The sequence below is a fragment of the Arachis stenosperma genome, chromosome 4 (genome assembly GCF_014773155.1).
Source record: "Arachis stenosperma cultivar V10309 chromosome 4, arast.V10309.gnm1.PFL2, whole genome shotgun sequence".
NCBI classification, from domain to species: Eukaryota; Viridiplantae; Streptophyta; class Magnoliopsida; order Fabales; family Fabaceae; genus Arachis; species Arachis stenosperma.
In genome coordinates, this window is record NC_080380.1 from 16,083,154 (window position 1) to 16,109,260 (window position 26,107).

A 26,107-nucleotide genomic window follows, 5' to 3' on the forward strand; every position below is an offset into this window, starting at 1 on the left:
AATATTGTTAAACATGCTTGGGACTTGGAAGTAGTGGGCTCACCCATGTTCAAATTGGCTACAAAACTAAAACATTGCAGGCATAAACTATTTGAATGGCAAAAATCAGCAGATTCAAATTCAAAACAGCAGATCCGAAGAGTGCAGGGGAAATTGGAAGAAGAAAAAGAAAAAGGAGCAGCTGCAGATGGCACAGTAATAAGGATATTGGAGGCTGAGTTAGCAGAGAACTTGGAGCAGGAAGAACGATTTTGGAAGGAAAAATCTCGGGTGCAATGGCTAAATCGGGTGCAAGGTGCCGGAGGAATAAAATCCAAGAACTCGTAGATGACAGTGGTAATGTGGCCTCTGATCAACAAGGTATTGCGGCTGTAGCTCAGGAATATTTTGTTAATCTATTTACTTCTGACAATCCAAGGGAACCTACGAAAGTTTTAGAAGAAATTCCTACGAAGGTAGATGCTCGCACAAACCGAATGCTCACTAGAACAGTAACAGACAGTGAGATTAAAGCAGCAGTATTTTCTATTAATCCATTTTCAGCTCCGGGAGATGATGGGTTTACAGGGAAGTTTTTTCAATTTTATTGGGAGCTAATTCAGAAGGATGTAATTAGTGCAATCAAGAGTTTCTTTTCAGGAGGTAAATTGTTGAAAGCTTTCAATCATACAAATATCTGCCTTATTCCGAAAATTAGAAATGCTAATACTATGAAGCACATTAGACCAATCAGCCTTAGTAGTGTTTTCTATAAAATCATTTCTAAGATTTTGGTACACAGACTACAACATGTAATGAATCAGGTGATAAGTGATACTCAGAGCGCTTTTATTAGAGGAAGATTGATTAGCGACAATATTTTAATTGCGCATGAGTTTATGCATTTTCTGAAGAACAAGAGTTATGGAGACTATGAATTGGCTCTAAAACTTGATATGAGCAAGGCTTATGACAGGGTTGAGTGGACTTTTGTGTGGGAGATTATGAGCAAGATGGAATTTTGTAAAAAGTGGATGGACTGGATCAAAGAGTGTGTGACAACGGTTTCTTACTCTGTTACTGTGGAAGGTCAACCTCATGGTTTTTTTAAACCATGTAGAGGATTACGTCAGGGTGATCCTCTCTCCCCCTATCTATTTTTGTTCTGTGCAGAGGGTTTTTCCCGTTTGCTCCACAGAGGAGAACGGAGGCTAGAGTTTTCTGGTTTGAGACTGAACCCCAGATGCCCTAAGGTCAGTTATTTATTCTTTGCAGATGATTCTATTTTGTTCAGTAAGGCGACAATGAAAGATTGCGAAAGTTTACTAAAGTTGTTTAGAGACTATGAAGAAGTGAGTGGTCAGGTGATAAATTTAGATAAGTCTTCTGTTTTCTTTAGCAAGAACACTCCTCTATCAGTCCGTGATCAGCTAGCTGCCCTGTTGTCTATACCACATGTTGGCTGCCAGAACAAGTATTTAGGCCTTCCAGCAGTGGTCAATAGATCAAAAAAGAGACATTTAACTTTGTCAAAGACAAGGTTTTGCAAAAACTACAGCATTGGAAGCGAGCTGTGCTGTCAGCTAGTGGCAGAGAGGTTTTAATAAAAGCAGTGGCAACTGCAGTGCCTCTAGACACACTGAGCTGCTTTAAACTCCCCAAGACACTATTAGAGGACATCCAAAAGTCAATAATGCAGTTTTTCTGGGGCCAAAAGAACGCAGAGAGGAAGATGCAGTGGATTAATTGGCGAATTGCTTGTAGACCAAAGAACCAAGGTGGTCTGAATTTTAAGGATCTCAGGGCTTTTAACTTGGCAATGTTAGGAAAACAGGGCTGGAGGCTGATCTCTCGACCTCACTCTCTAATTTACAAGGTCTATCAAAGCAGATATTTTAAATTTTCAACCTTTCTACGCGCAGAAACAGGTAATAATCCATCTTGGGGCTGGAAAAGTGTTCTGGAAGGTAGAAAAGTTCTGGAGAAAGGCATTTTTTGGAAGATTGGACGGGGACATTCAGTTAAAATCTTAGAGGACAACTGGATAAAGCAAATTCAACCAAATGAAATTCAAATTATCAACCATTCACACAATCACCCGATTTGAGTTTCTGAACTACTCCTACCAGATCAAAATTGGAATCAAGAGCTAATCACCTCAATATTCACACAAAAAGTAGCACAGGCAATCATGAACACAAGCATCAGAACAACAGAAGATATCGTTACCTGGAGTAAAGAGAAGAATGAATGCTACTCGGTTGCCTCTGGATATACGTTGGCCTTTCAGTTCTACCATGCACCAGTTGAATTTTTGCCGGAACAATGCAGAAGAAGAGAAGTCTGGAGTTCAATTTGGAAGTTAAAATACCAGCCCAAAATTAAAATTTTTCTATAGAAAGTAATGCATGAAGGCTTACCAGTTCAAGAAAGATTGCACTCTAGAATCCAAATGGTGAACCCAATCTGTAATCGTTGTGATGCTACAGTAGAATCAATTCTCCACTGTCTCACCCAGTGTCCGGAATCAGAGAATGCTTGGAAAATAGCAAGCCTTCCCTGGACAAACCAAGAAACAGAAACATGGAGATAGTGGTTATGGCTCCAAGAACAACTCAAAGAGCGTAGGCAGATGCAAAAAGAAACTCATTTGGCAGCAATACTAACCTGGCAGATTTGGAAGATGAGAAACTTGAAAATTTTTGAAGCCAAAGTCATTTCTTCTCAAGAAGTAGTAGCTATTGCAAGATCCGGAACTTTGGAAGCAGTGACTCACCTCCATTGATGAAGCTCCAAGAACGACGCTCCTTCTCCAAAAACTCTTCCTTTTTCACTTTACCCTTTTTCATGCCTTTTAGTAACGTTCCATGTCTTAATCAGGAGATACCATCTAATACTTTTACTTAGTTGGGGAATTCCCATTTTTCTGTTGCTGTAAGCCCAAAATGGGCCTTTTATTTTATTACACCAATAAAATTTGTCTTTTGAAAAAAAAAAAGTGCTGATGACAATTTGATGGATGTCCATTGGATTCAATTTCTTGATGCAATAAGAAAGAAATACCTCAATATAATTTGTTCACTGGTTTGGAAATTAAATCGAAGAAACTCACTCAACTTTAGGTTAAATAAAGAAAATTCTAAATCCTTTGACATAAAATTCAAATTAGTAACTAAATAAACAAAATTAAAATACGTAAAATTAAATTAAAATTAATTTGTCATATCACGAACATTTGGATGAAACAAATATCACTTCTAAAAATATAAAAAGAATATTTAGTTTCTACGTGTAATCCTACTATTAAAATTATGGTTGATGAATTTAATTCCACTAATAAGAAAAGCAGTTTAATTTTTCTAGAAAAAGGTGTATGGAATAATAATCTTGAACTAACTTTTTTTTAGGTTCAACAATATAGAACATACATGTCGTTCTTAAAACCCTAAATCCAAGACATAATAATGCTTAATCAACCCAAATAATTATCACTTTTGTGTTAAGTCTCGTTGTTAATAATTTCGTGCTATCTATTAAGTTTGACGTTGTTTGCTCTCCGTTAACATGTAAAATATGACAGAATACATTAGATGCAAAACTTAAAACAATGCTTTTTTTTTAATTTATTTTCCAATTATAAGTAAAATCCTCTCCGGTCCCCTCACCATTAGAAAATAACAACACGGTCCTTATCTATTCTCTCTGTGTGACCGAAAGGACCCTCTTAACCGGAAGTACCGGTAAGAGGGTCCTTTTGGTCACACGCAGAGAATGGTTAAGGATCGTGTTGTTAATTTCCAATGCTGAGGAGGCGCCAGGTCAATTTCGTAAATGGTTAGGGACCGGAGAGGGGTTTTACTCTTTTTATGCTTGCTAATCTTATTTCCAAGATTTAATGCTTTTACTACTAACAACTAGAGAAGCATTCAGCTTAGCCCTTCAATTCTCACTTTACCGGTTCTACAAGCATTAATCAGTTAAATATATAGCATAGAATTTAGCTTCTGATCCAAAATAAACTAGAAACAATACATATTTGATCCAATTTCCAAGCCAAGAATTATAACATTACACAACAGATAGAGACAAACTGTTGATAATATTGGTCCAAGTTTGTCATAATCACACACAAAAAAAATAGATTGAAAGAAGAACAAGTACAATGGAACAATTAACTCAAGGAATCTCTTCTTCAATATCATTGACTTCTCCTTCCCCAGTTCTATCTTCAGGTGTTTGAAGTCTTTCATCATTGTTTTCTTTCCAAAAATCCATCAAATAGTTTAGTCCAAAATCTTTTAATAAAAAAAATATACAGATAAAAAAAAGAAACGTACGATGTACTCTTAGTTCTTTAAAACTGGACAAATATTAAATAAAACATGAATGTTATTCAGATAGCTCAGTAATTGTGCATTAACATGAGATTTTAATGACCTGGTATATTAAAAGCTTGATTATTTTTCACAAGATTATTTTATTTCTTTGTTTGTTATTCTACATTTTTACTCAAAATTTTCAAGAAAGCCACTCTAATTGGTCTAACGATACCGGATTTAGATAGAATACATAAGGTCTTAGATTCAATACTCATAGCTGCTATCAAGGCATATATATTAAATATGAAACAATAGAAATAGTTTGAATCATCCATCGAAAATTGAAAGTTTTCAAATTTTATACCTTGTTGTTGTTCATTAATGTGATGATGAGTGGACTGGTCCTTTGAGGAGGAAGAATGGACATGGAATTGTTCAATGAGACCAAGATAAGCCATGAGAAGCCAAATTTGAGAGAGAAACTCTCCCCCTTTTCTCAGTTGCTAGGCATGCTGTTCCGGCCTACATTGTGTGGCAGCATAACCAAGTATCTCAATCCACATAGCCTCCAAGAACTCCCATCTCCTTACAGTTTTCATTTCATTTATGAGAGAGCGCGCAAGGCTGCATCCATCAAATAGAGCAGAGCCCGGTTGGACTCTTTTCCCTTCTTTATCAAATTGCATCAACTTCTCACATGCTTCACGCACATTATCAGATTTTGCCTTCAATTCTCGAAAACGTTTTGATGTTTCAGTGAATATGGCAGGAGCAGTGATCACCCCTCTCCCTATAGGCAACATGTGACGTTGCATGATTAGAAGATACAACATATAATCAGAAATCTCCCTACTGTTGTCCACCTTATCTTTAACGGTTTGTCCAAGTCCTTCAACATCATCAATTCCATGATAGCAGAGATTTGTGGCAATGTGCCATGTGAGAATGCTTTGGTGAAATTCTACATGCACTACAAGAATTTGACAAATTAGCGACAAATTTTTGCGAGAAATATTTTTTGTCACTAATCCGTCATTAACTTGCGAGGAATTAGTGAGGTACTAACGACGAAATTAATGAGCGGTCACAAAATACCCGAACTTGAGAAAAGCGATTGATTAGTGAGAGATTTGTGAGTAAGTTTGTTACTCGCAGATTGACTTTTGTAGCTAAAAAAAGAGCGAGGAAAATTTTCTCGTTAATTTGTCACAAATTAATTAGCGAGTGACAATGTTCTAGCAAATCAGTCACTTAGGGATTCAATCAAATAAAAGTAAATTAGTGAGGGATATTATTGTCGCTATTCTGTCGCAAGTGTTTGATATACAATTAGCGAGAAACAGTTCACATGCTAGTTGGTCGCTAAATAAAGTTTGTGCGAAAAGGCTAATTAGTGAGGAACAATGTTACTGGCTAATCAGTCAAAAAGACTTGAAATGCATTCTGCGATGGACAAATTCCTAGCTAATTTGTCACCGAAGTTTTTATTTTTAGCGAGCAACTAGTTTCTCGCAAATTTGTCGCATAATATTGTAAAAATTCAAAATTAGGGTAGCGACAGAAAACAGTCATCGCTAACTCGTCGCAACAAATAAATCATTTAGTTAGGGAAGTGTTCCTTGCTAATCAGTCGCTAAAGTGGAAATACGGATATTGAGTGCCTAGGAACTAAGTAGCGAGAAATTTGCGACCGTTTAACAATTAATACACTTCATTCGCTGATTTCAAGTCGCTGATTAGCAGGTGAAATATATTTGTCGCTAAGTTGTCGCAAGTTTAATTTAGCGAGCGGCTTGGCAACTGCAATACTGTCGCCAAACAAAAGCTATATCCTACCTAATTTGTAGCAAATTACTCGCTAATTTCGTTGAAAATCCGTCGCAGAGTCGTAATAAATCCAAAGCTAACCGAGAAAATGTTAGAAGTAATTGGTCGCAATTGAGTCACTAATCAAAAGCTTATTTGGTGAGGAATTAGCGACCGCTTAACAACTGATAAACTTTCCTCACTTATTTCATGTTGCTATTAATTTGTGAGGAAATACGTTAGTCCTTATTCCCTCATTACTTTAACTAGTGGCTCACGTGTAACACCCCAGCTTTCGACACGTCATGACGAATGCCAAATGTCCAGGTGTTACTCGTCGTGCAGGCCTACTTAGCTCTAGACTCAGATTTTTATAAATTAATATCAATAAAAGCCTTTATCGATTTAATTGTGAATAAATTATTATTCGTGGGTTAGCGTTTAGTTGCTCGCAAGGTTAGTTTCTTTAAAGTTGTCATGTAAGAAAACACATGGCAACAGTAAATAACATATATAAACATATATACAATATACACATGATTTGAGTTCAAGGATACGTGTCATCTAACAAAGCCGAGTATCACACCAAGTTATATGTACAGATACAAAAGAAGAGATCAGTCCCAACCCTCACACGAGCTTCCTAAACTGGAACTGAACTACTAAGACGTCCTACCCCTCTAAAAGTTCTACAAAAGCGAGGGGAAAGTAATACTAAGATCATCAAAAAGGAGCGAAAGATTCACTGCGACTAACTTTGGAGTGATCTCCGAACATGGTTCAAGAAAGCGGTCCAAAGCGTGCTCCATATGAAAACTCCGCCGTGCATTGGGTCCTCATAGCTCAGAAGTTAGAACGAAACTCAAAGAGCTCCTCTGCCGGACCAGTCTAGGGATGGGGAGAAAGAAAGAAAATAAGGGTGAGAACCTAGAGTTCTCAAAAAGGGGAACCTAGGGTCTTTATCTCTAAGTTGTCGCAAAACAGAAAAAGAACAAACACAGAGACTCAAGGCACAAACATATATATAACAAGTAAATAGCATGAACAAGAAAGAAAAGGTAGTAAACAATTCACAAGAAGTTCATATGCGCAAACAAGATGATGCATGCCTGTTCCTAGCGCAGGCCATGAGCTCATGCGTCGGTTGTCTACCCGCAACCCGACGTTACTCGGAGTGAACCCCGAATATGGTCCCTTTTCTGTGTCAATTAGACACCTTGGCATCACGGTTACCCGTGTCAATTAGGCCTCATTATAATAACAGTTCAATGTGTATCACAGTAAGGAACAGTGCTATCAATTAGGCGAACATTCCCGCATTAGCAAATCTCAAGCTATCCCTTAGGCGGGCACTTTCGCATTAGCAGTTCGGCACAAGGCTCATTCAACATACACTTTTCATAATTTATTACTCGTTTCAATTATCTCTTCCATACATGGTTTTTCTCATTTCCTTTCTCTTTATCGTGCCTCCACATCACCAACACTATAAACCATACCTCCGCATCACCGCCTAACTATACATACCTCCGCATCACCCATTAACCTTAAACCTTCTTGGGGAAAATTTACGCATTTTCATTTAACTAAGTCCCTGAACTTTTATGGAAACTCGGACATAATCTCCCCTAAAATAGTACTAAAACCACCCTTATGGGTTTCCTCAGTTTTAATATCGTTCAAACTTCCCTTAACAATTTACCAGGTAGACATTCTTAACTGGTCATTATACTCTCTTTAATCCCCTTAGTTATTATAAAACCACGGGTTTAGAAAATAAAACTTGGTTCTGGGACATTCCTAAACTTGTACAAATCTTTCAAAAATTCTGCTATCATTGCAGAAAAAAAAAAACAGCAGCGAGCAGGAAACTTGTTAAATTCACTAAAAATCCAACTTTCACCCATTGCCTTTCAAAATTTATGTAATTAAACAAGACTCTTCCAGCTTTCCAGAAAACTAAATTTCAGACTATTACCATGTCACATGTGAAAGTTATGAAGTTAGGAACACAGCCCTGCCTTATACAAATCTGTTTTCAAAATCCAGCAAACAACTCACACTTTTTGCAACATATCTAATTGGTTAAAAAGAGTTTTGACATGAAATTTAAACTGAACATTTTAGACACATAAAGCTTGAGCCTGCCGTTGGTTTCAGCCCAAATACTCATCAGAATTATAAATTAAGTGAATTGGAAGTTGGTGCTTCTGCAGTAAAGAAACAGAATTTTCTGCTGAAACCATCAATCTTCAAAAATTCATTTCTCCCAATCTACTTATCAATTAATTCTGAAATTTTTAAGAGATATTAAAAACACATGAAAGTTTCATAGAAAAATAATTTCATCTAAAATTATGACCTAGAATGCTCCCAGAAATTCGTTCATTCTGCTGCCAATTATGCAGAAGTTGTAGAAATTCTGCATAATGCACTTCCAACAACCTCACATGCCAAATCTTATGTTCAAGCCTAGAATTCATCTAAAATCATAGTTTTACTTTTCCCTTGACTAACTAAAGTTTCTAGCATAGTCAGCATAGCTCTAAGAGGTTATACTCATTAATTTACCCCCTTTTTACAAACACACATTCATAACTCAAATTCACTTTTCTGCATTTTTATCAAACATAACAATTCATATAACCTAACCATCATCAAAACACATACTAGAGCCTCATTTATCATCAATCAATCATATAATAGTTTATCTATTCTCATCACAGGTACAACCACAAGAATAGTAATCTAATTGTCTTAACCCTTACCTCTTTTGAAATTGGAAATTCTATATTTACTTCTTTCCGGAATCAGAACCCTAACCGTATGGAATTGGAGCTTTAGCCTCTTTTTCAAAAACGAATGGCCGACCTCACCTCAAGCAAGGGAAGAGTTCTTGCCTATGGTCACTACTGTTCTAGCAAGAATTGGAATTAGAATGGCAGAGGTGGAATAAAAGAAAAGAACAGAATTTGAATCTGAAGAAGAGGAAGAAGGAGAGTTGCTGGTTCTCACCCACCAAAGAAGCTTCGAGGATTCAGAGTGATGAGAGGTGGGGTGCCTTCCTTCTTGCAGCGGATGGCTTCTTCCTTTCTCTTCAGTTTCGTTTTGCTCCCCTTCTCTGTTCTTCTCCTTCGTTTATGCGTGTTTTGGTTCAAAGAAAATGAGAAGCGCTATTAACAAGAGATAGAAGAAAAGGAAGTGGGTGAGGCGGTGCATAAGGCTTCCTGGCTTCTCCTCGTCTCAACACCGCATCAATGCATGCTTGAAGAGGTGTGACCATGGTTTCAAACGGCACTGAGAGGAGAAGTGATCAGGGTTAGATGTGAGTAGGGAAAGTTTGGTTCGGTTGAACCGGAAAAAGGAAAAGAAAATCGAGGAAGGAAAAATCGGGTTAATGGTTGGTAACGCTCTTAGGCTAATTTCTCAACTAATTCATTATCTATGCTTTATATTTTCATATATCTAATCCTATGCGCGCCATCGGATAGGGTGGTTATATCACGTGTCTGTTCAGCCGCTTTTCTATTGAGTTTAAAAAATTAATTTTATATTTTTATCTTTAAAATTATAAATTTAGTTTTAATAATTAAAAATAAATTATAAAAAAATACCATTAGTTATTTAACATGTAAATTGTATAAAATAAATAAATTTAAATGAAAAACAAGATTAAAAAAATATTTTGTTGTTATTATATGTAACAAAATAAATATAAACACTTATTAATATTATATGAAGATTAGTTATTTATAAATATTATTAAATTTATTTATTTTCTCAATCTTGTTTTATTAGAAGCAAATTAAAAAATTTACATCAAAATTATTTTTTATTTCCATCTATAATTCTAATAGATAAAAAATCTTATCGAAATTATTTTTTAATTTTATTATTTTTAAAATTATTAATTTTTATTTTTATTAAATTATCTCATCATATTATACACTATTATTTTCTCTTATCCTTGTTTATACATGTATAACTATTATTGTCTCTGATTAATATAACTAGCATCTTAAAAATTGGTCAAAAATATAATTATCAGTTAATTTTTCTTCCTTGTTTTTACTGTTACCTTTTTTATTTTATACATAACTTCTATTCTTGTTGTCTTTTTCTTTATTCTAATGAGTGCATGTAATACTCTTTTTCATTTTTTTGTACTTAATGAAAACAAATAACGATAGATATGTGTATAAAAAATGGTAAAAAAAAATAATAAAAATAAAAATTAAAAAATTTAAAAGAATAATAAAACTAAAGATTATTTAAGATATTAAATATAAAATTAAAAGAAAAAATTTTTAGCAATTAAAATTTTAGGAGAAAAAAATTCTTTAAATTTAATTTTTTATATCCGCTTCAAATTAAATAAGATTGAAAAAATAAACAAATTTAAAAATATTTATAATTTTTTTATCTTGATTGTTACTTATAATAATATCTAAATAATTTTAGTATTATACTTAAATTAATTTAAATTTTATTATCTTATACATTAAAAAAATTAGGGTAAAACATCTCAATAAACCAAATGCACATCAATATTACCTGAACGTCAAAGTCCCAAAGCACATTTGATTAAATTCGATTTAATAAAACATGTAGTAAATGGAATCCAATGAATTCGAATGAAGTGCATAGTTAAAATACTAATAAATCGGATGGATTGGCTTGGTTTACATGTTTGCTTCGTCTCCCATAATTCGAATTTAATAGATTCGATTTGCGTGGACTTTGGTTATAAACTTTTTATTTCGAAAAATAATTTATTAAATTAGTTTTTAAAAGATAATTTTTAAATAAACTTTTAGCATTTAAAAAGTTATTATTATTATTATTATTATTATTATTATTATTATTATTATTATTATATGATCAATTTTTTATTTATTTTATTCAAAAAGAGTCAACAATTCATGCATAATAATCTTATTATGGAGAGTATCTAACAAGAGTACCAAAAAAAGGTCTCATAAATATTTATAACATATAAAATAACATATTTTAATACTCTTTTTAGGTACTCTCAATAATAAGATTATTATGTATGAATTGTTGACTTTTTTGGATAAAGTAAATAAAAAATTGATCATATAATAATAATAATAATAATTAAAAAGAGTACTAAAAGAGTACGTTGAGTGAATAAGTCTATAATAAAGTGGGTATAATATATTTTTATTTCTCTTTCTTATAGAAATATTTCTGAAAGTTATTAATTTGTTCTTATTAAAATTAAAAAATTTAATATAACTTTATATATTAATAAATATATAAATTTATTTAATTTTTATATATTTATATTTATTATAATATTTTTAAAATTAAAATACCATTATTAAATATAAATATTATTAGTTGTGCTTATTGAAAATTATTTTTAGTTTAATTTATCAAAAATAAATACTAAAAATTTATTTAAAAATTATCTTCTAAAAGACTAATTTAATAAATCATTTTTCAAAACATAAATTTTATAGCCAAAATTTCATGCATTTATTATATTTGAATTATGGGAGACGAATCAAACATGTAAATCAAAGCCAATCCATTCGATTTATTAGCATTTTAACCATGCACTTAATTCGAATCCAATTTATTTGAATATATTGGATTCGATTTATACAGAAATATGCTTTGAAACTTTGACATTGTATTTTCTGACTTGAGACATTCAGATAACATTGATGTATATTTAGTTTATTGAAGTGTTTTGCCCAAAAAATTAAATAACTCATAAAATTCTTATTTTTATTTTTATTTTTTATTTATTAATAATTTATTATTTATAAAATTGTTATTCTTTATTTTAAATTTATGATTTAAAAAATATAAAAATTAATTTTTTATTCCTACCCTATCCATCTGAAAGAACCCCAACGTCTCTCTCCCTCAAGCTCGCTTACGTTGCTCAAGCCTCCTCTCCCTCATGCTCTCTCATCTTGCTCACACCACTCTCTCCCTCAAGCACAGTCGCCGCCGCCAGTTGCTCAGCTTTCTTCATTTTCACTATCTCACACCCAGCCGCGGAAGAAGCAGCAGGTCCCGGGCTCTCTGCCTCGTCATCCCCTCGTACTCAGAAGCACGCTGTCCCTGTGCAAGTCGTCGCCGGCAGCAGAGATAGCAGATCCCGGTGGGCGGGTCTCATTCGTCGTCTTACTTTGAGCTTCGCCGTCAGCTTCCTACGGCGCACCCTGATTTGGTCAGTTCCAATTAATTTTCCTCTTCTTTTTGTTTTAGCTGTGTTGCTGTAATTCATCAATGTACTTTGATGATGTCGTTGAAAATTGAATTTGTTGCTGATATTTGTGTTTGAAATCTTTGAATTTGTTGCTGTTCTGAAATGATCACTCAAATGTGTTCATGGCTGAAATAATTTGTTACTGATTTAAATTGAATGCACTTTGATTTTATTGTTGAAAGTCGAATATGTTGCTGAAATTTGTAATTAGAACTTTGAATTGGTTGCTGTTCTAAAATGATTACTTAAATTTGTTCATTGTTGAAAGAATTTGTCACGGATTGAACTTGAATGCAATTTGATTTTGTTGTTGAAGGTTGAAGTTTTGTTTAAGGTTGAATGTGCTGCAGAAATTTGTTGCTGGAACCTTGAATTTGTTGGTGTTTTGAAATGAAATGATCACTTAAATTTACTTTCTCTGTAACTGAATTCTTTACGGATTGAACTTGAGTGTTTTGTTGTCTTGCTTCATAATGTCATGAATCGTAAGTTCCTCTTTTCTTACTATTATGGTAGTTCTGTCAATCTGTTGGGTTCTTATTGTATTAAAAGATATAATTGATATTTAGTTTTTTGAACCCGGTATATCTCCATATTTTTTAACCTCATGATTTGAAATTCTTGACATGAGATTAATGATACCCAATTGTTTTTGGTGTTTCTAATGCTTCAAACTGTTTATTATAATTTCCTTCATGTTTTGTATATTATATTTTTATGATTTATATCTTTATTTTCAAATTGAATGTATTAAGTTTGTTACTTTATGATTTGTAGAAGGGGTTATTTAATGTGAGTGTGAATAAAAATATATGAATGAAATTTAGGAAAAAAAATACACGAGACTATGTCATTTATATACACGTTAAACATTGGTATTACAACTAAAATGAAACCTTAGTCCAGATAATCATGGCGCCTGATAGGAGTTGGATGTCACGAAGGCAAGATTGCACTGGTCATCTAAGCGAGGAATTTAAGAAAGGTGTTGTGGAATTCGTAAATTTTGTAGAAAGAAACCCGACAGTCATTGATAGTTTAGGTCGCATTCTTTGTCCATGCACAAAATGTAAGAACAGGATTAGGGATGAAATATTTTGGGTCGAAAAGCATTTGTGTGATCGTGGGTTTATGGAGGGTTATACAAACTGGATTGCTCATGGTGAGGAAAGATGGGCTGAATAGAATGCAACAAATGTTACCCAAGAACATGAGGAAGAGAATACAAATCCATATGTAGACATGGTTATTGATGCTGCAGGTGATAACTTAAATGTAATGGAAGGTTTAGAAGAGGATCCAAATCTATCAGCGTCAAAGTTTTATAAGTTGCTGAGGAGTGCTGACGAACCTTTGTGGGATGGCTGCACCAAGCATACAATATTGTCAGCTGTAACCCAGCTAGTGAACTTGAAATCAGAATTCAACATGAGTGAGAGCTGTTATAATCGAATGGTTGCCATAATCAAGAGCATGCTCCCAGAATCAGAGAAGTTGCCAGAAGATTTTTACCGGTCAAAGACAATGATTCAAGAATTAGGATTAGGATATGAGAAAATTGATGCTTGTCCTAATCACTGCATGCTATATTATAAAGAAACAAGTGACAAGACTAGTTATGCAGATTGCACAATGTGTGGACACCCACGATTTAAGCCAAAGGCAGGGGATACAATTAATAGTAGTAGGTGTGTGCCATACTCAATATTGAGATATTTTCATATTACTCCAAGGCTTCAACGTTTGTTTATGTCTAAAACTACTGCGTAATATATGAAGTGGCATGTGGATGGAGTACGCCACGATGAATCGGTTATCACACATCCGGCTGATGCTGATGCTTGGAAACAATTTGATGCCACCCATGAACTATTTGCCCAAGAATCTAGAAATGTTAGGCTTGGACTTTGCACTGATGGTTTTAATCCATTTTCTGGCTCGAAGACTCCATACTCATGTTGGCCTGTGTTTGTCACACCTTACAATCTTCCTCCAAGTATGTGCATGAGAAGACAGTACATATTCCTTAGTCTTTTGATCCCTGGACCGAAGTCTCCTGGAAAAAGATTAGATGTTTATCTTAGACCGTTAATTGACGAGTTAAAGGTTTTGTGGGACAATGGTGTTACTACTTATGATGCATGGCAAAAGAAAAATTTTAACATGAAGGCAGCATTATTGTGGACTATAAGCGATTTTCCGGCTTATGGAATGTTGTTTGGTTGGAGCACTCACGGTCGACTTTCTTGTCCGATTTGCATGAAGAACACTAAATCGTTTCGACTACAACATGGCGCTAAACCATGCTGGTTTGATTGTCATCGACAGTACTTGCCTGCTAGTCATGCATTTTGTCGTGATCGATACTCTTTTAAAAAGTCAACCGTGAAAAACTCTTTTCCACCGAAACGAATGAGTGGAGTTGACATCGTAAATGAGTTGGACAGACTCGAGGAAGCTAACTTTGGGGCTAATTCGAGAGGAAAAAAGGGTGACTTTGGTACCATTCATAATTGGGTGAGAAAAAGTATATTTTGGGAGTTGCCTTATTGGTCAACTAATTTGATAAGACACAATTTAGACATTATGCATATTGAAAAAAATGTTTTTGACGACATCTTTAACACTGTTATGGACGTAAAGGGCAAGACAAAAGACAACGCGAATGCAAGAGAAGATTTGAAGCTAATATGCAAGCGCCCTAACTTGGAGTTGGTATTCGAGAATGGGAAGTACAAAAAACCGAAATCCATATATGTCTTAGATTCTCAACAAAGGAGGATAGTATGTGAGTGAATAAAGCAATTAAAATTTCCTGATGGTTATGCATCAAATATTTCACGATGTGTTAATCTAGCGGATGGGAAGATATATGGAATGAAGAGTCACGACAGTCATGTTTTCATTGAAAGACTAATACCGTTGGCATTTCGAGACGTGTTGCCAAAATCCATATGGGGAGTGCTAACAGAACTCAGCTTGTTCTTTAAAGAAATTTGTGCTACTGAAATACGCCCTGATGCTGTGGAGCAGGCAGAGATTTCCATTATTGAAATGGTTTGTAAGCTAGAAAAATTTTTTCCGCCAGCTTTCTTTGATGTGATGGAGCATTTAGTTATCCACATCCCCTATGAAGCTAAGATTGGAGGACCTGTACAGTATCGATGGATGTATTCATTTGAAAGGTGTATGCTATTCTTAAAACGAAAAGTTCGAAATAAGGCAAGAATTGAAGGATCTATTTGCGAAGCATATATTTTGGAAGAAATTTCAAACTTTACTTCTATGTATTTTGAATCAACAGTACAAACAAGGTGGACTCAAGTTCCCAGGAACGATGATGGTGGCTCAAATATGGATGAGAATCACTTGTCTATTTTTAGATACCCATGCCTTTCCATTGGGCGAGGTTCAAAAAAATACTTAACTGATGAAGAACTTCATATCGTCCACACATACATTCTTGTCAACTGCGAAGAAATAGAACCTTATCTCCAGTAAGTTAGAACTAGTTTTTATATTCATATTATATATACGCTAGTTTTAAAGAAATAAATTGAATGTTATATTCATTACTTTATTTATTAGACAATTTGAGGATTCACTGAAAGAGTTAGATCCAAATATCTCCGAGGATGAAATACTAATTGTCCGCGATAAGGACTTCAGTAGATGGATAAAGAATCAAGTGAGTGATTTTTGAAATTAAATATTTATAACATTAAAATTATTTATATTGCAAGAATGTATAACTTTCAATTGTTATCATATTCATTTGTAGGTAGATACAGGTCATATTAGAAGCAGAATGATTCAACAGATCGCTTATGGTCCTTCTAAATCTGTCACTTCGTACAACGGCTTAAAAGTTAATGGATATAGATTTCATACTAAGGATCACGACAAAAATAGAGCTACTATGAATAGTGGGGTATGTGTTAAAGGAAATATTTATGGAGAAAATGACTTAGACTACTACGGCATTCTTGAGGAGATATTGGAACTGTCATACTTGGGTGATGGAAATTCTGTATTTATCTTTCGATGCTGTTGGTTTGACCCAATTAACGGTGTCAAAGTTGATGAGAGATATGGGTTAGTTGATATAAAGTATAAATCAAGACTACAATCAAATAAGCCGTTTGTTTTGGCTGAACAAGCACAACAGGTATATTACACAAAATACCCACATAGTGGGAATAAGTCCAACAGGGAATGGTGGGCGGCTTGTAAAGTTAGAGCCAAGTTATATATGAATGAAACTTTGCATGATCCAGATGAAGAACCCAATGGGCAAGATGACAGTAATGACTTTTACCAAGATAGTGTTTCTGAATTAAGAGCCCAAAATGTCATTTCGGAGGATGAAGTTATTTCATTGTTTGATGCAAATGCTCCAATGGAAGAGGTAAATGAAGAAGATATAAATTGGCCAATGGACACTTTGCTGAATGATGAGTTCATCAACGATAACGAAGATTTTGACTGTGAAGATAGTGAAAGTGCTTGTTCCGAAGACGAGAATGAAGACTATGTGATGTAGATTTACAAGTTTTGTGTCTTTATGTATCTCATATGTTCGATGAAATGCCTCAGCCACCCTACAAAATCACGGTAAGCTATGACTAAAACAAAATTTGTTTCTTTGATTGTTTTATCTTTTTCTCAAGAAACTGGGGTTATTTAATTGTATATGTCTACTACTCTACTGCTTCATTTTGAATTGGTTCATGTTCATTTGTTGAAATACTCTTGTTTAATTTTCAAAATCTAATTGATCCATTCTATCAATCTCAAACTACATTTCTTGATTAGTCCTGTGCTCAGATTTTAGTAAAAGGCAGTAAAATTGAAAATTTAGTAATGAATTCTTTGTTGAAGTGTGCAAATGACAGATAAGTAAGACCAGAAAATTTTCCTTAAAGTGTTAATGTCATGGCCTGTTCTCACTACCATCTCTAATGAAACCTGTGTGAGATGGAAATGGAGCTTGAAAAGAGCTTTGACTCTGTTCCTGTCGGTCCACCATCTTGCAGAACGAAACATGTCTCTTTTTGTGTCTCGCTCTTCACTCATCCACATAGAATGGAAATGCCACACACAATATCACAAGTGCAACTCAGAAATGATGAGTTGTTTTCAAAGATCTGAATTTTCTGGTTGCTTTGCTGCTATATATGTTGGCACCAAATTAAAGCTGTTTTGAGAAATACATGTATTGTGTTGTATTGATCTGAAGAGTTAGATGGCGGTTTATGCATGAATCTATATTGAAATAGAAGCTTCTCTTTTCACAAACAATTAATTAATCATTCATGTTTATTTTTTATTATCAAGAAAAGTTTTATGTGTTTAGCTATTTTCACAATCTTGTATTTTCTATGGAACATGACAATAACGTATCTTCTCCTCCTTTTTTGACATGGATAGCCTTTTCTTTTTGTATTAAATTGAGATACAAGAATTCACATGCTTAGCCTTACCCATTACATTACATGTGATATATCAGTCCACTTTTTTAAGTTTAACTAGAAAAAATAACCTAAAAGGAAGTGGTTAGAGACTTAGAGTAATCCATAGGAGAAGAAATTTTGTTTTGCCCTTGAAAGGGAAGTTATATTTATATATATAACCGTCAATAGTTTGGGTTTTTCTCATAATCCTGAAATCTTTGGGGGTGTTTCTAAGATATGTTTTTTTTAAGTAGATGGTGAGAAAACTTTGAATCCAGACAAAAAGGAACAAGTAAGAAAGATGGTTCGTTGGGTTCGGTAATGATATCGTAGAAGATAGGGTTCATAAGCTGAGGTAGTTACACTGGTTAGCTAGCTAGGGCCTAGAAGTTAGGACAGTCCACAAAGTAAGCTTTGGCATGCTATGCCTCTACGATACATGAGAATCAAATTTAACCATTTGAACAAGTGGGAATAAATTTGGTGTATTACTTGAGTGCGACAGAAATTTCTCACTGCTGTTGCCATCTACAAAATAAATTTTAGTATCTTGTAGATGGATTTCCTGAATGGCATTCAGTTTTTCAATTTTTTTTAGGATTATTTCATGGTTTATGATCGATGCTTCTGATCCGAGTGTTTAATCAGTGAATGTATTGAATTTAGTGCTAAATTTCTGGTCTATATTACATAATGAACTGATCTTGTTAGGTAGATTAGGAACCATTTTAATATTTTCCTTATTTTTTCTAAATTTATTGTTTAAATGATTTCTGAATGCATTGTAGCCTTTCTGTTTCAGATATTGAACTCTCGGGATAAGACAGCTAGTCCTTGGATGGGATAAAGTTACTTGTTTTATAGGATCATGGCAGCAAATGACATGGATCCTGTTGTGGTGTTTAATATTATTGGATTTCTTCTTCCTATAATTTCTTATATAGGCAATACTTAGTGATGTATTCTTTATATGCGAGAGTAGCTATAGAATTCCAATTTTGATATATAATAAGGTAGTAAAATAGCTTATTTATCTTTTATATAATAAGGAAGTAAAATATAAGTAAATTATACCAACCTTTGGCTTAGCTTATTAATCTTTTTTATAATAAGGAAGTAAAAAATAAGTAATTATACCAAAGGAGCAAATGAAGTTCGAATTCAAAATAAGTAATTTACTATCATTCATCAATAATGATATTATATCATAATTTAATAATATACTATTAGATATTATATCGTATTTATTTGGCAAATTTTATTTTATTTTATTTTACTTAATTCGACAATCGGACCAACCCACTAAAAGAAAAAGTAACATACAATTAATTTAAATGTTATTGTTTTGTTCTAGAAACATCTTGTAAACTCCTCCTTAAATTAATTTTTTGTCTAATTTAAAAAATACATTATACGAATCAACTTGTTTAACTCGTTGAATTATTTTTATTTACACATATCTTATTGTAAAAGAGCTTATTTATTATACTCTAAAAAAGAACTTATTTACTATAATCATAACGCATTTTTTAAACATTTTAAAGTTGTCGTCTATTAATTATATATATATATATATATATATATCTTTTTCGGGTTTGATTTTTCATAGTATCCCTTCATCTCATATGCAGATTAAGGATTTAAATTTCAACACTTAGGCTACGTGTGGTTTTCAGGAAAGAAATTAAAAAATGACATTAATTAAAAAGAATAAACAAAAGACAAAGATACAAAAATTAATGCTCTTATATTTGATTCGCTGATAAATTAAAGAAAGTAATATTTATTCTTATTTTTTCATTCAAAAGAATTAAAATAAAATATGATGATAAAAAATATAATTATATAATTTTGATAGACATTATTTATTTAACTTGTTGAATGTTGAGGTGATTTTGACTTCAATTTAATTTGGATTATGAATTCGGAATTAAATTTAATTTAGTATTGGGACCAATATATCCAAAATATATAATACTACGAGTATATATTTATTTTGTATTATTTTACATATATCTTGGATATATTTAAAAAGATTTAATTGTTAATTTTTTAATTTCAAAACTTTATAAGTTTTTTTTAATCAAATATATAAACATAATTAATCATACTAGTAATAATTAAATATGTCTATTTGTATTGAATTGATTAAATGGTTAATTTAAATTATGTTCATTTATATTAAAAAAAAATTCACACAAGTAATTATATAACTAGTGGGTTGCCCGCGCTTCGCGCGGCTATTGGAAATAAATATAAGAACCATGGTATTTTTTAATTTTTTAGTATAGTTATTAAGTTATTATGTTGGAGCTGCTTTTGCTGTATCTAAACTGGGTTAGTGAGATATAGTTGTGAGAACATGTTAGGTGGTTTGAAGAAAAATGCATAGTTCTTGGTCCGGGGAAATCATTTGAATAATAGAACTCATGGGCCTGGCCCATGTAAGAGATCTTCTTCTTTAATCCATATGATTTATAGCTATGGGTAGTAAAGTCATCGGATATCTGCTTTCTATTATTGTTATTTAGATATTAGTTATTTGGGTATTTGATTGTAATGATAATAATAAACTAAAGAGAAAAGGACAAATAAGTCCTTGACCTTTTATCCCGCGGACATTTTCGTTCCTGACTATTGAAAAATACATTTAAATCCCTGACCTCCTTGAAAATAGGACGAATCAGTCCCTCCATAAAAAAGTCACGGTCAGACACAACGGAAAAGTCTGACGTGGCTTTCCTTCGTCTTACCTGGCATGACGGATGCCAACGTGGCACGTTAGTGAGATGGAGCATTTGAAAAGTGGACAAATAAGTCCCTGGAGTCCATAACTACGTCGTTCATCCACTGTGCCTCACCACTGCTATCATCATCATTAACAACAACCATGCCTGTTGGAGGTTTTTCTCTTTATAGATTTTGATTAGATAGGCACAACACTTAAGGTAGGGGACAGTTTTTGTGGGTGAAGAAGAAGGAAGAAAAGGTAAGGTTGGTGGTGGTGCATGTGGGCGTGGAGCTGGATGGTGGTGGTTGAAGGAGGTGTTGGTGGCAGAGGAACCATCTTCAAAGGTTAGGGATTGACGAGAGTATCAATGTTTCCTACTACTGCCTACAATCCGCCTGAAGATTCTCTAAGCCAAGATGTGATTGCAACTGTGGAGAAGAGCATGAAAAAATATGCTGACAACCTCATGCGATTTCTTGAGGGAATTAGTTCAAGGTTATCCCAATTGGAATTATATTGCTACAATCTTGACAAATCTATTGGAGAAATGAGATCTGATTTAAATCGTGACCATGGGGAGCAAGATTTAAAGCTCAAGGCCCTTGAAAAACATCTTCAAGAGGTATGCTGCTTTCATATATATTCTTAGGTTTAACTTCATTTTATATATTACCTAGTACCCATACAGCACTACCCCACATCTGATGGATGAATACTTTGGATCTTGTGTTAATGAAATCCTGAAGTAGTTATACATCAACTGAAGCAATTTTTTCCCCTGCCAATTCAATTGCAGACATTCTTTCTCAATTGGGAAATCCAACCATATTCCTTTCTTGATTTGCAAACCTGTTCAACATAACAAGATAGCTATACTTTGTTTATCTGGTCAATGAAGCACCATTCATCAATCACAAACCGAACATTAATCTCTATTGCTAGATTAACAATTTGTTATTGCTCGAATATTCTGTGTTTTCTTGATACTGTTCCAATATACGCAAAAAATAACTTTCAGCTATGAGCAGTGCAGAGTAAATGAAGCATTTAACTCACAAAAAATAGCTATACGTTGGTTATGTAGGTTCATAGATCTGCACAAATTTTAAGAGACAAGCAAGAGCTAGCTGACACTCAGAAAGAATTAGCTGACACTCAAGCCACTCAGAGGAGAGATCATCGCCTTCTACAACAGATCCTAAAAAGATTGATAGTGCATCTGATGCACACAACCAGCAGTTAGCTCTTGCACTTCCTCATCAAATTCCCCCACAGCAGCAGCAGCCGCAACCGGCTGCACCCCATGCTCAAGCTCTAGTAGCAAATGCGTCCCAAGCCACCCACAACCTACTTATTACATGCAGCAACCCCCCACTCCATTGCCAAACCCTCCAGCTGCTCCCCAACTCTCTCAGAATCAGTATTTACTATTGACAAATCAACAATACCAAACACCCCAACTTCAACAAGACATGTCGCGGGTGACTCCACAACCAACACCATCTCAGGTAACCCCATCCCCAGCTGTGCAACAGTTCATTCAGTATCAGCAGCCACAGCAACAACAGCAGCAGCCGCAGAACTCTTCTCCTCACCACCAGCCACCAGCCTGAACGAAGAAGCCAAACGAATTTCAAGATTAGGGCACCTATCTAAACGACGTAGTTATGGGCTCCAGGGACTTATTTGTCCACTTTCCAAATGCTCCATCTCACTAACGTGCCACGTTGGCATCCGTCATGCCAGGTAAGATGAAGGGAAGCCACGTCAGACTTTTCCGTTGTGTCTGACGGTGGCTTTTTGACGAAGGGGCTGATTCGTCCTATTTTCAAAGAGGTCAGGGATTTAAATGTATTTTCTAATGGTCAGGGACGAAAATGTTCGCGGGGTAAAAGGTCAGGGACTTATTTGTCCTTTTCTCTAAACTAAAATTAATTTTGCATGTGAATATATGAAGTAGGCCCAAAAATTCACACAAGTAATAATATAATAACAGGGTGCCCTTTTTGGCACCGTAACAAAGAAAGAAAGAGAAACAAAAACAAAATTAAAATAGCCAAGTCTCTAGTGACTATGCCTATGGTAACTAGTGGTGGCTATGAAATGCACCTTTTCAAAGATGTGCTTACGTGGCAAAATCAAAACCACACATTCTAAAGTTATACTTTTCACTTAAAACTGTAACTCTTCACAAAAGCGTCACCTAATGAAAAAAAGTAAATTAGAAGATTTAAGAGAAGAAATAATTAAGTTATCAAAATTAATAGATCAAAAATTAATGATTTTAACTAATGTTAACTGTAATGACACCGAATTCTTAAAATCAATACAAAATGATTTTTCTCAAAATCTTTATTTTACTATAAGTTTTATTGAAGGACTTCAAAAACCTGAAAAAACTTATTTTTCACATGGAATTTCTAAAAAATGTTACCATGGAAATGATTCCCCACATCTATATCATACTTTTAACCCACAATTAAATTCTATAGTAGATATGCTTGAAGAAATATTAACATCCATAAAATTTCAAAGAAATAAGGAAAAAGAGAATCCCAAGGAAGAAAAATTTCAAAACATAATCAACATAATAGATTTAAAAGTAAAACCACCACTAAAATTATGAATATTGAAGAAAAATTAGAAGAAGTTACAATGCTTTTTAAACAATTAAAAATGGCTCAAGAAAATGATATTATGGAATAGAAATTTCAAATAGAAGAAGAATTAGTAAATTCTGAAATATAGAAAATGAAGAACATATCTTAGATTATTCAAGTGACGAAGAACCAGCAATTCCAATACAAGTTAAAAATGAAGCCGGAACATCTAAGGATAATCAATCTCAATTTAAATGGGAAACATGTTTTGATAATTATGCTTTTAAAAAAGGGTTTATAAATAAAGATTCAATATATAAAAAAATACCATCAAAATACGTCCCTAAAATCCAGGAAATGGAAGGAGAAAGAATGCTTGACTTAGACTGTAAAAAGAATGAAAAAGAAATTTTCGAAAATTGGTTGAATTCCTTTTTATTAGAAGCTTTTACTAATCCAAAGCTTAGTGAATTGTCTGGAAGAGATATTTGGAATTACATAGGGTTTCATACTAAAGGAACTATAAGAGATTATATGACATCAATAGAAAATCAAATAATAGAAGATTTAGCAACAAAAGCAACAGCTTATGATAAGATATTATATATAATGATGATGCTATATAAAGAATTTTTTGGAAAAAATATTATAGATCATAAACAAGAAGTCTATAATAAAGAATATCAAGAAGCAAAAAACTATTTAGCTAATATTCAGATATATGATCTATGTAATGTAGAATCTTATATATGCGAATATAGAATACATTATTACAAATTAAAAGAAGAAGATAAAAATCATTATCTTAGTATGTATATAACAAAACTTCTATATCCTGCTAATGAATTTATAATGGGAAGATTTATAAGAGAAATAAATAGAGGGACAATTGAAAATAATTTTGGTGGAGCAACCTCTGCAATAAGAGAGGAAATAAAAGAACGTTGTATGCAAGAAGCAACTCAAAAAAGATTTGCGAATATAATTAGAATTTGTTGTCAGGATAATGAAGAGATACCCCAAAAATATGGTCTTAATAAAAATTTTCAAAGAAAAAGAAAATATCAATTTAGAAAAAGAAAATACTATCCAAACTGGAGAAAAAAGAGGTATTTTAGAAAAAGAAATAACGATAAAAACAAAAGACAAAAAAATGACTATTGCCCGAATAAAAAAGAAAATTGTAAGTGTTGGTATTGCCAAGAAAAAGGACACTATGCAAATGAATGCCCGAAAAAAAAAGATAAGAAGGATCTTACTAAACAAATAGAAATTGCTAAGTCTTGTTTCATGGAACCATTAGAGGAATCTGATGATAACTTAGACTATATTTTTGAATATGTCTCGAAAACAGACTCAGAGACTGAGTAATAATGCCACATTTATTACTATAAAAATAACAGAAAAGTTTATAAATGCTTTCATAGATTCTGGAGCAATACAATGCTTTGCTAGTTCAAATATAAAACTTGATTGGAAAAAATTAAAGAAACCATTAAGAGTTAGAATAGCTGACAAATCAATACATAAAATTGACCAAAAAGCAGAGATGGTTGAAATTTTTATTCAAAATTATAGGTTCATTATTCCATCAATATATATGTTAGATTCTGGAGTGGATTTTATCATAGGAAATAACTTTTTAAAGCTATATCATCCATTCATTCAAGAATTAACATATATAGTTTTAAAAGCTCCACACGATTCTTCAATAAATCAAAAATCAAAACGTATAAAAATACCAACTACTACTATAGATAAGATCTTAAAATTTAAAATATTTTCTATATTAGAGACATGTTATTTAAATTTATACTTTCAGATAAATATCCCAAAAAAAATCTTGAAATAAAGATAGAAGAACTTTTGGATGAAATTTGTGCTGAAAATCCTTTAGATATTAAAAATACAAACAACGAATTAGTAAGTATTAAATTAAAAGATCCTACAAAAGAGATAAATGTTCCAAATAAAATCCCTTATTCCGCAAGAGATAGAGAAGAGTTTTCATTAGAATGTAGAGATCTTTTGGAAAAAGGAATTATAAGATTAAGTAAAAGTTCTCATGCGGCTCCAGCCTTTTATGTCGAAAACAATAATGAAATTAAAAGGGGAAAACGAAGAATGGTTATTAACTATAAGAAGATGAATGAAGCAACTATTGGTGATGCCCATAAACTTCCAAGAAAAGATTCTATTTTAGAAAAAATCAAAGGAGCAACTTGGTTTTCATATCTCGATGCAAAATCAGGATATTGGCAACTTCGTTTAGACGAAGAAACAAAGAAATTAACTGCTTTTACTTGCCCAACAAAAGAATCAACAAGTGTGTTGCTCTATGAATGGAATGTATTGCCATTCGGATTAAAACAAGCCCCAGGTATTTATCAAAGATTTATGGAAGAAAATCTAAAAGAGTTAAATGAATTTGTTTTAGTGTACATTGATGATATACTAATTTTTACAAAACAGGATAAAGAAGATCATCTTCAAAAATTATTAATAGTTTTAGAAAGATGTAAAGAAAAAGGATTAGTTCTTAGCAAAAAGAAAGCAAGAATAGCAAAACAAGAAATAGAGTTTCTTGGATTAATTCTATCTACTCAAGGTAAGCTAAAACTTCAACCAAATGTTCTAGAAAAGGTAAATTTATTTCCTAATAAAATAGAAGATAGAAAACAATTACAAAGATTTTTAGGGTGTATAAATTATATTTCCGATCAAGGATTTTTAAAGAATATAACAGAATACACTAAAAGCTTATTTCCAAAAATAAGTACTAAAAAAGAATGGAAATGGGATGAAAAAGATAGTATGCAAATTCAAAGAATTAAAGAACTTTGTGAAAAACTTCCAGAACTTTATATTCCAGAAGAAAATGACTACTTAATAGTAGAAATAGATGCTTCAGACATAACCTGGTTAGGATGTCTAAAAGCTAAGAAAGCTATAAAAAGTTTGGAACAAGAAAA

At 33.0% G+C, this 26,107-nt stretch overlaps 2 protein-coding genes and 1 long non-coding RNA gene across 4 annotated transcripts; 2 read left to right on the plus strand and 1 right to left on the minus strand.

Annotated features, from left to right (window-relative positions):
* Positions 1-6,646: 6,646 nt before the first annotated feature.
* Positions 6,647-9,402, minus strand: LOC130976786 (uncharacterized). The gene is made up of 3 exons (XR_009084764.1): positions 9,120-9,402; positions 8,873-9,016; positions 6,647-6,992 (listed from the first exon to the last, which is right to left on the minus strand). It is a non-coding gene; the product is annotated as an uncharacterized LOC130976786 (long non-coding RNA).
* Positions 9,403-14,119: 4,717 nt separating this feature from the next.
* On the plus strand, positions 14,120-18,814 carry LOC130976527 (uncharacterized). 2 transcript variants are annotated; one of them, XM_057901408.1, is made up of 4 exons: positions 14,120-15,848; positions 15,940-16,039; positions 16,133-16,965; positions 18,593-18,814. In XM_057901408.1, exons 1-3 carry the CDS (start codon positions 15,229-15,231, stop codon positions 16,892-16,894), a joined length of 1,482 nt encoding a protein of 493 aa, XP_057757391.1. In that variant the 5' UTR covers positions 14,120-15,228; the 3' UTR covers positions 16,895-16,965; positions 18,593-18,814. The 2 variants fall into 2 exon arrangements, with proteins under 2 accessions (XP_057757391.1, XP_057757390.1); XM_057901407.1 differs by having other exon boundaries at positions 18,607-18,814.
* A 2,088-nt stretch (positions 18,815-20,902) lies between these two features.
* LOC130974694 (uncharacterized) lies at positions 20,903-21,778 on the plus strand. The gene is made up of 2 exons (XM_057899553.1): positions 20,903-21,157; positions 21,620-21,778. Exons 1-2 carry the CDS (start codon positions 20,903-20,905, stop codon positions 21,776-21,778), a joined length of 414 nt encoding a protein of 137 aa, XP_057755536.1.
* The last annotated feature ends 4,329 nt before the right edge of the window (positions 21,779-26,107 follow it).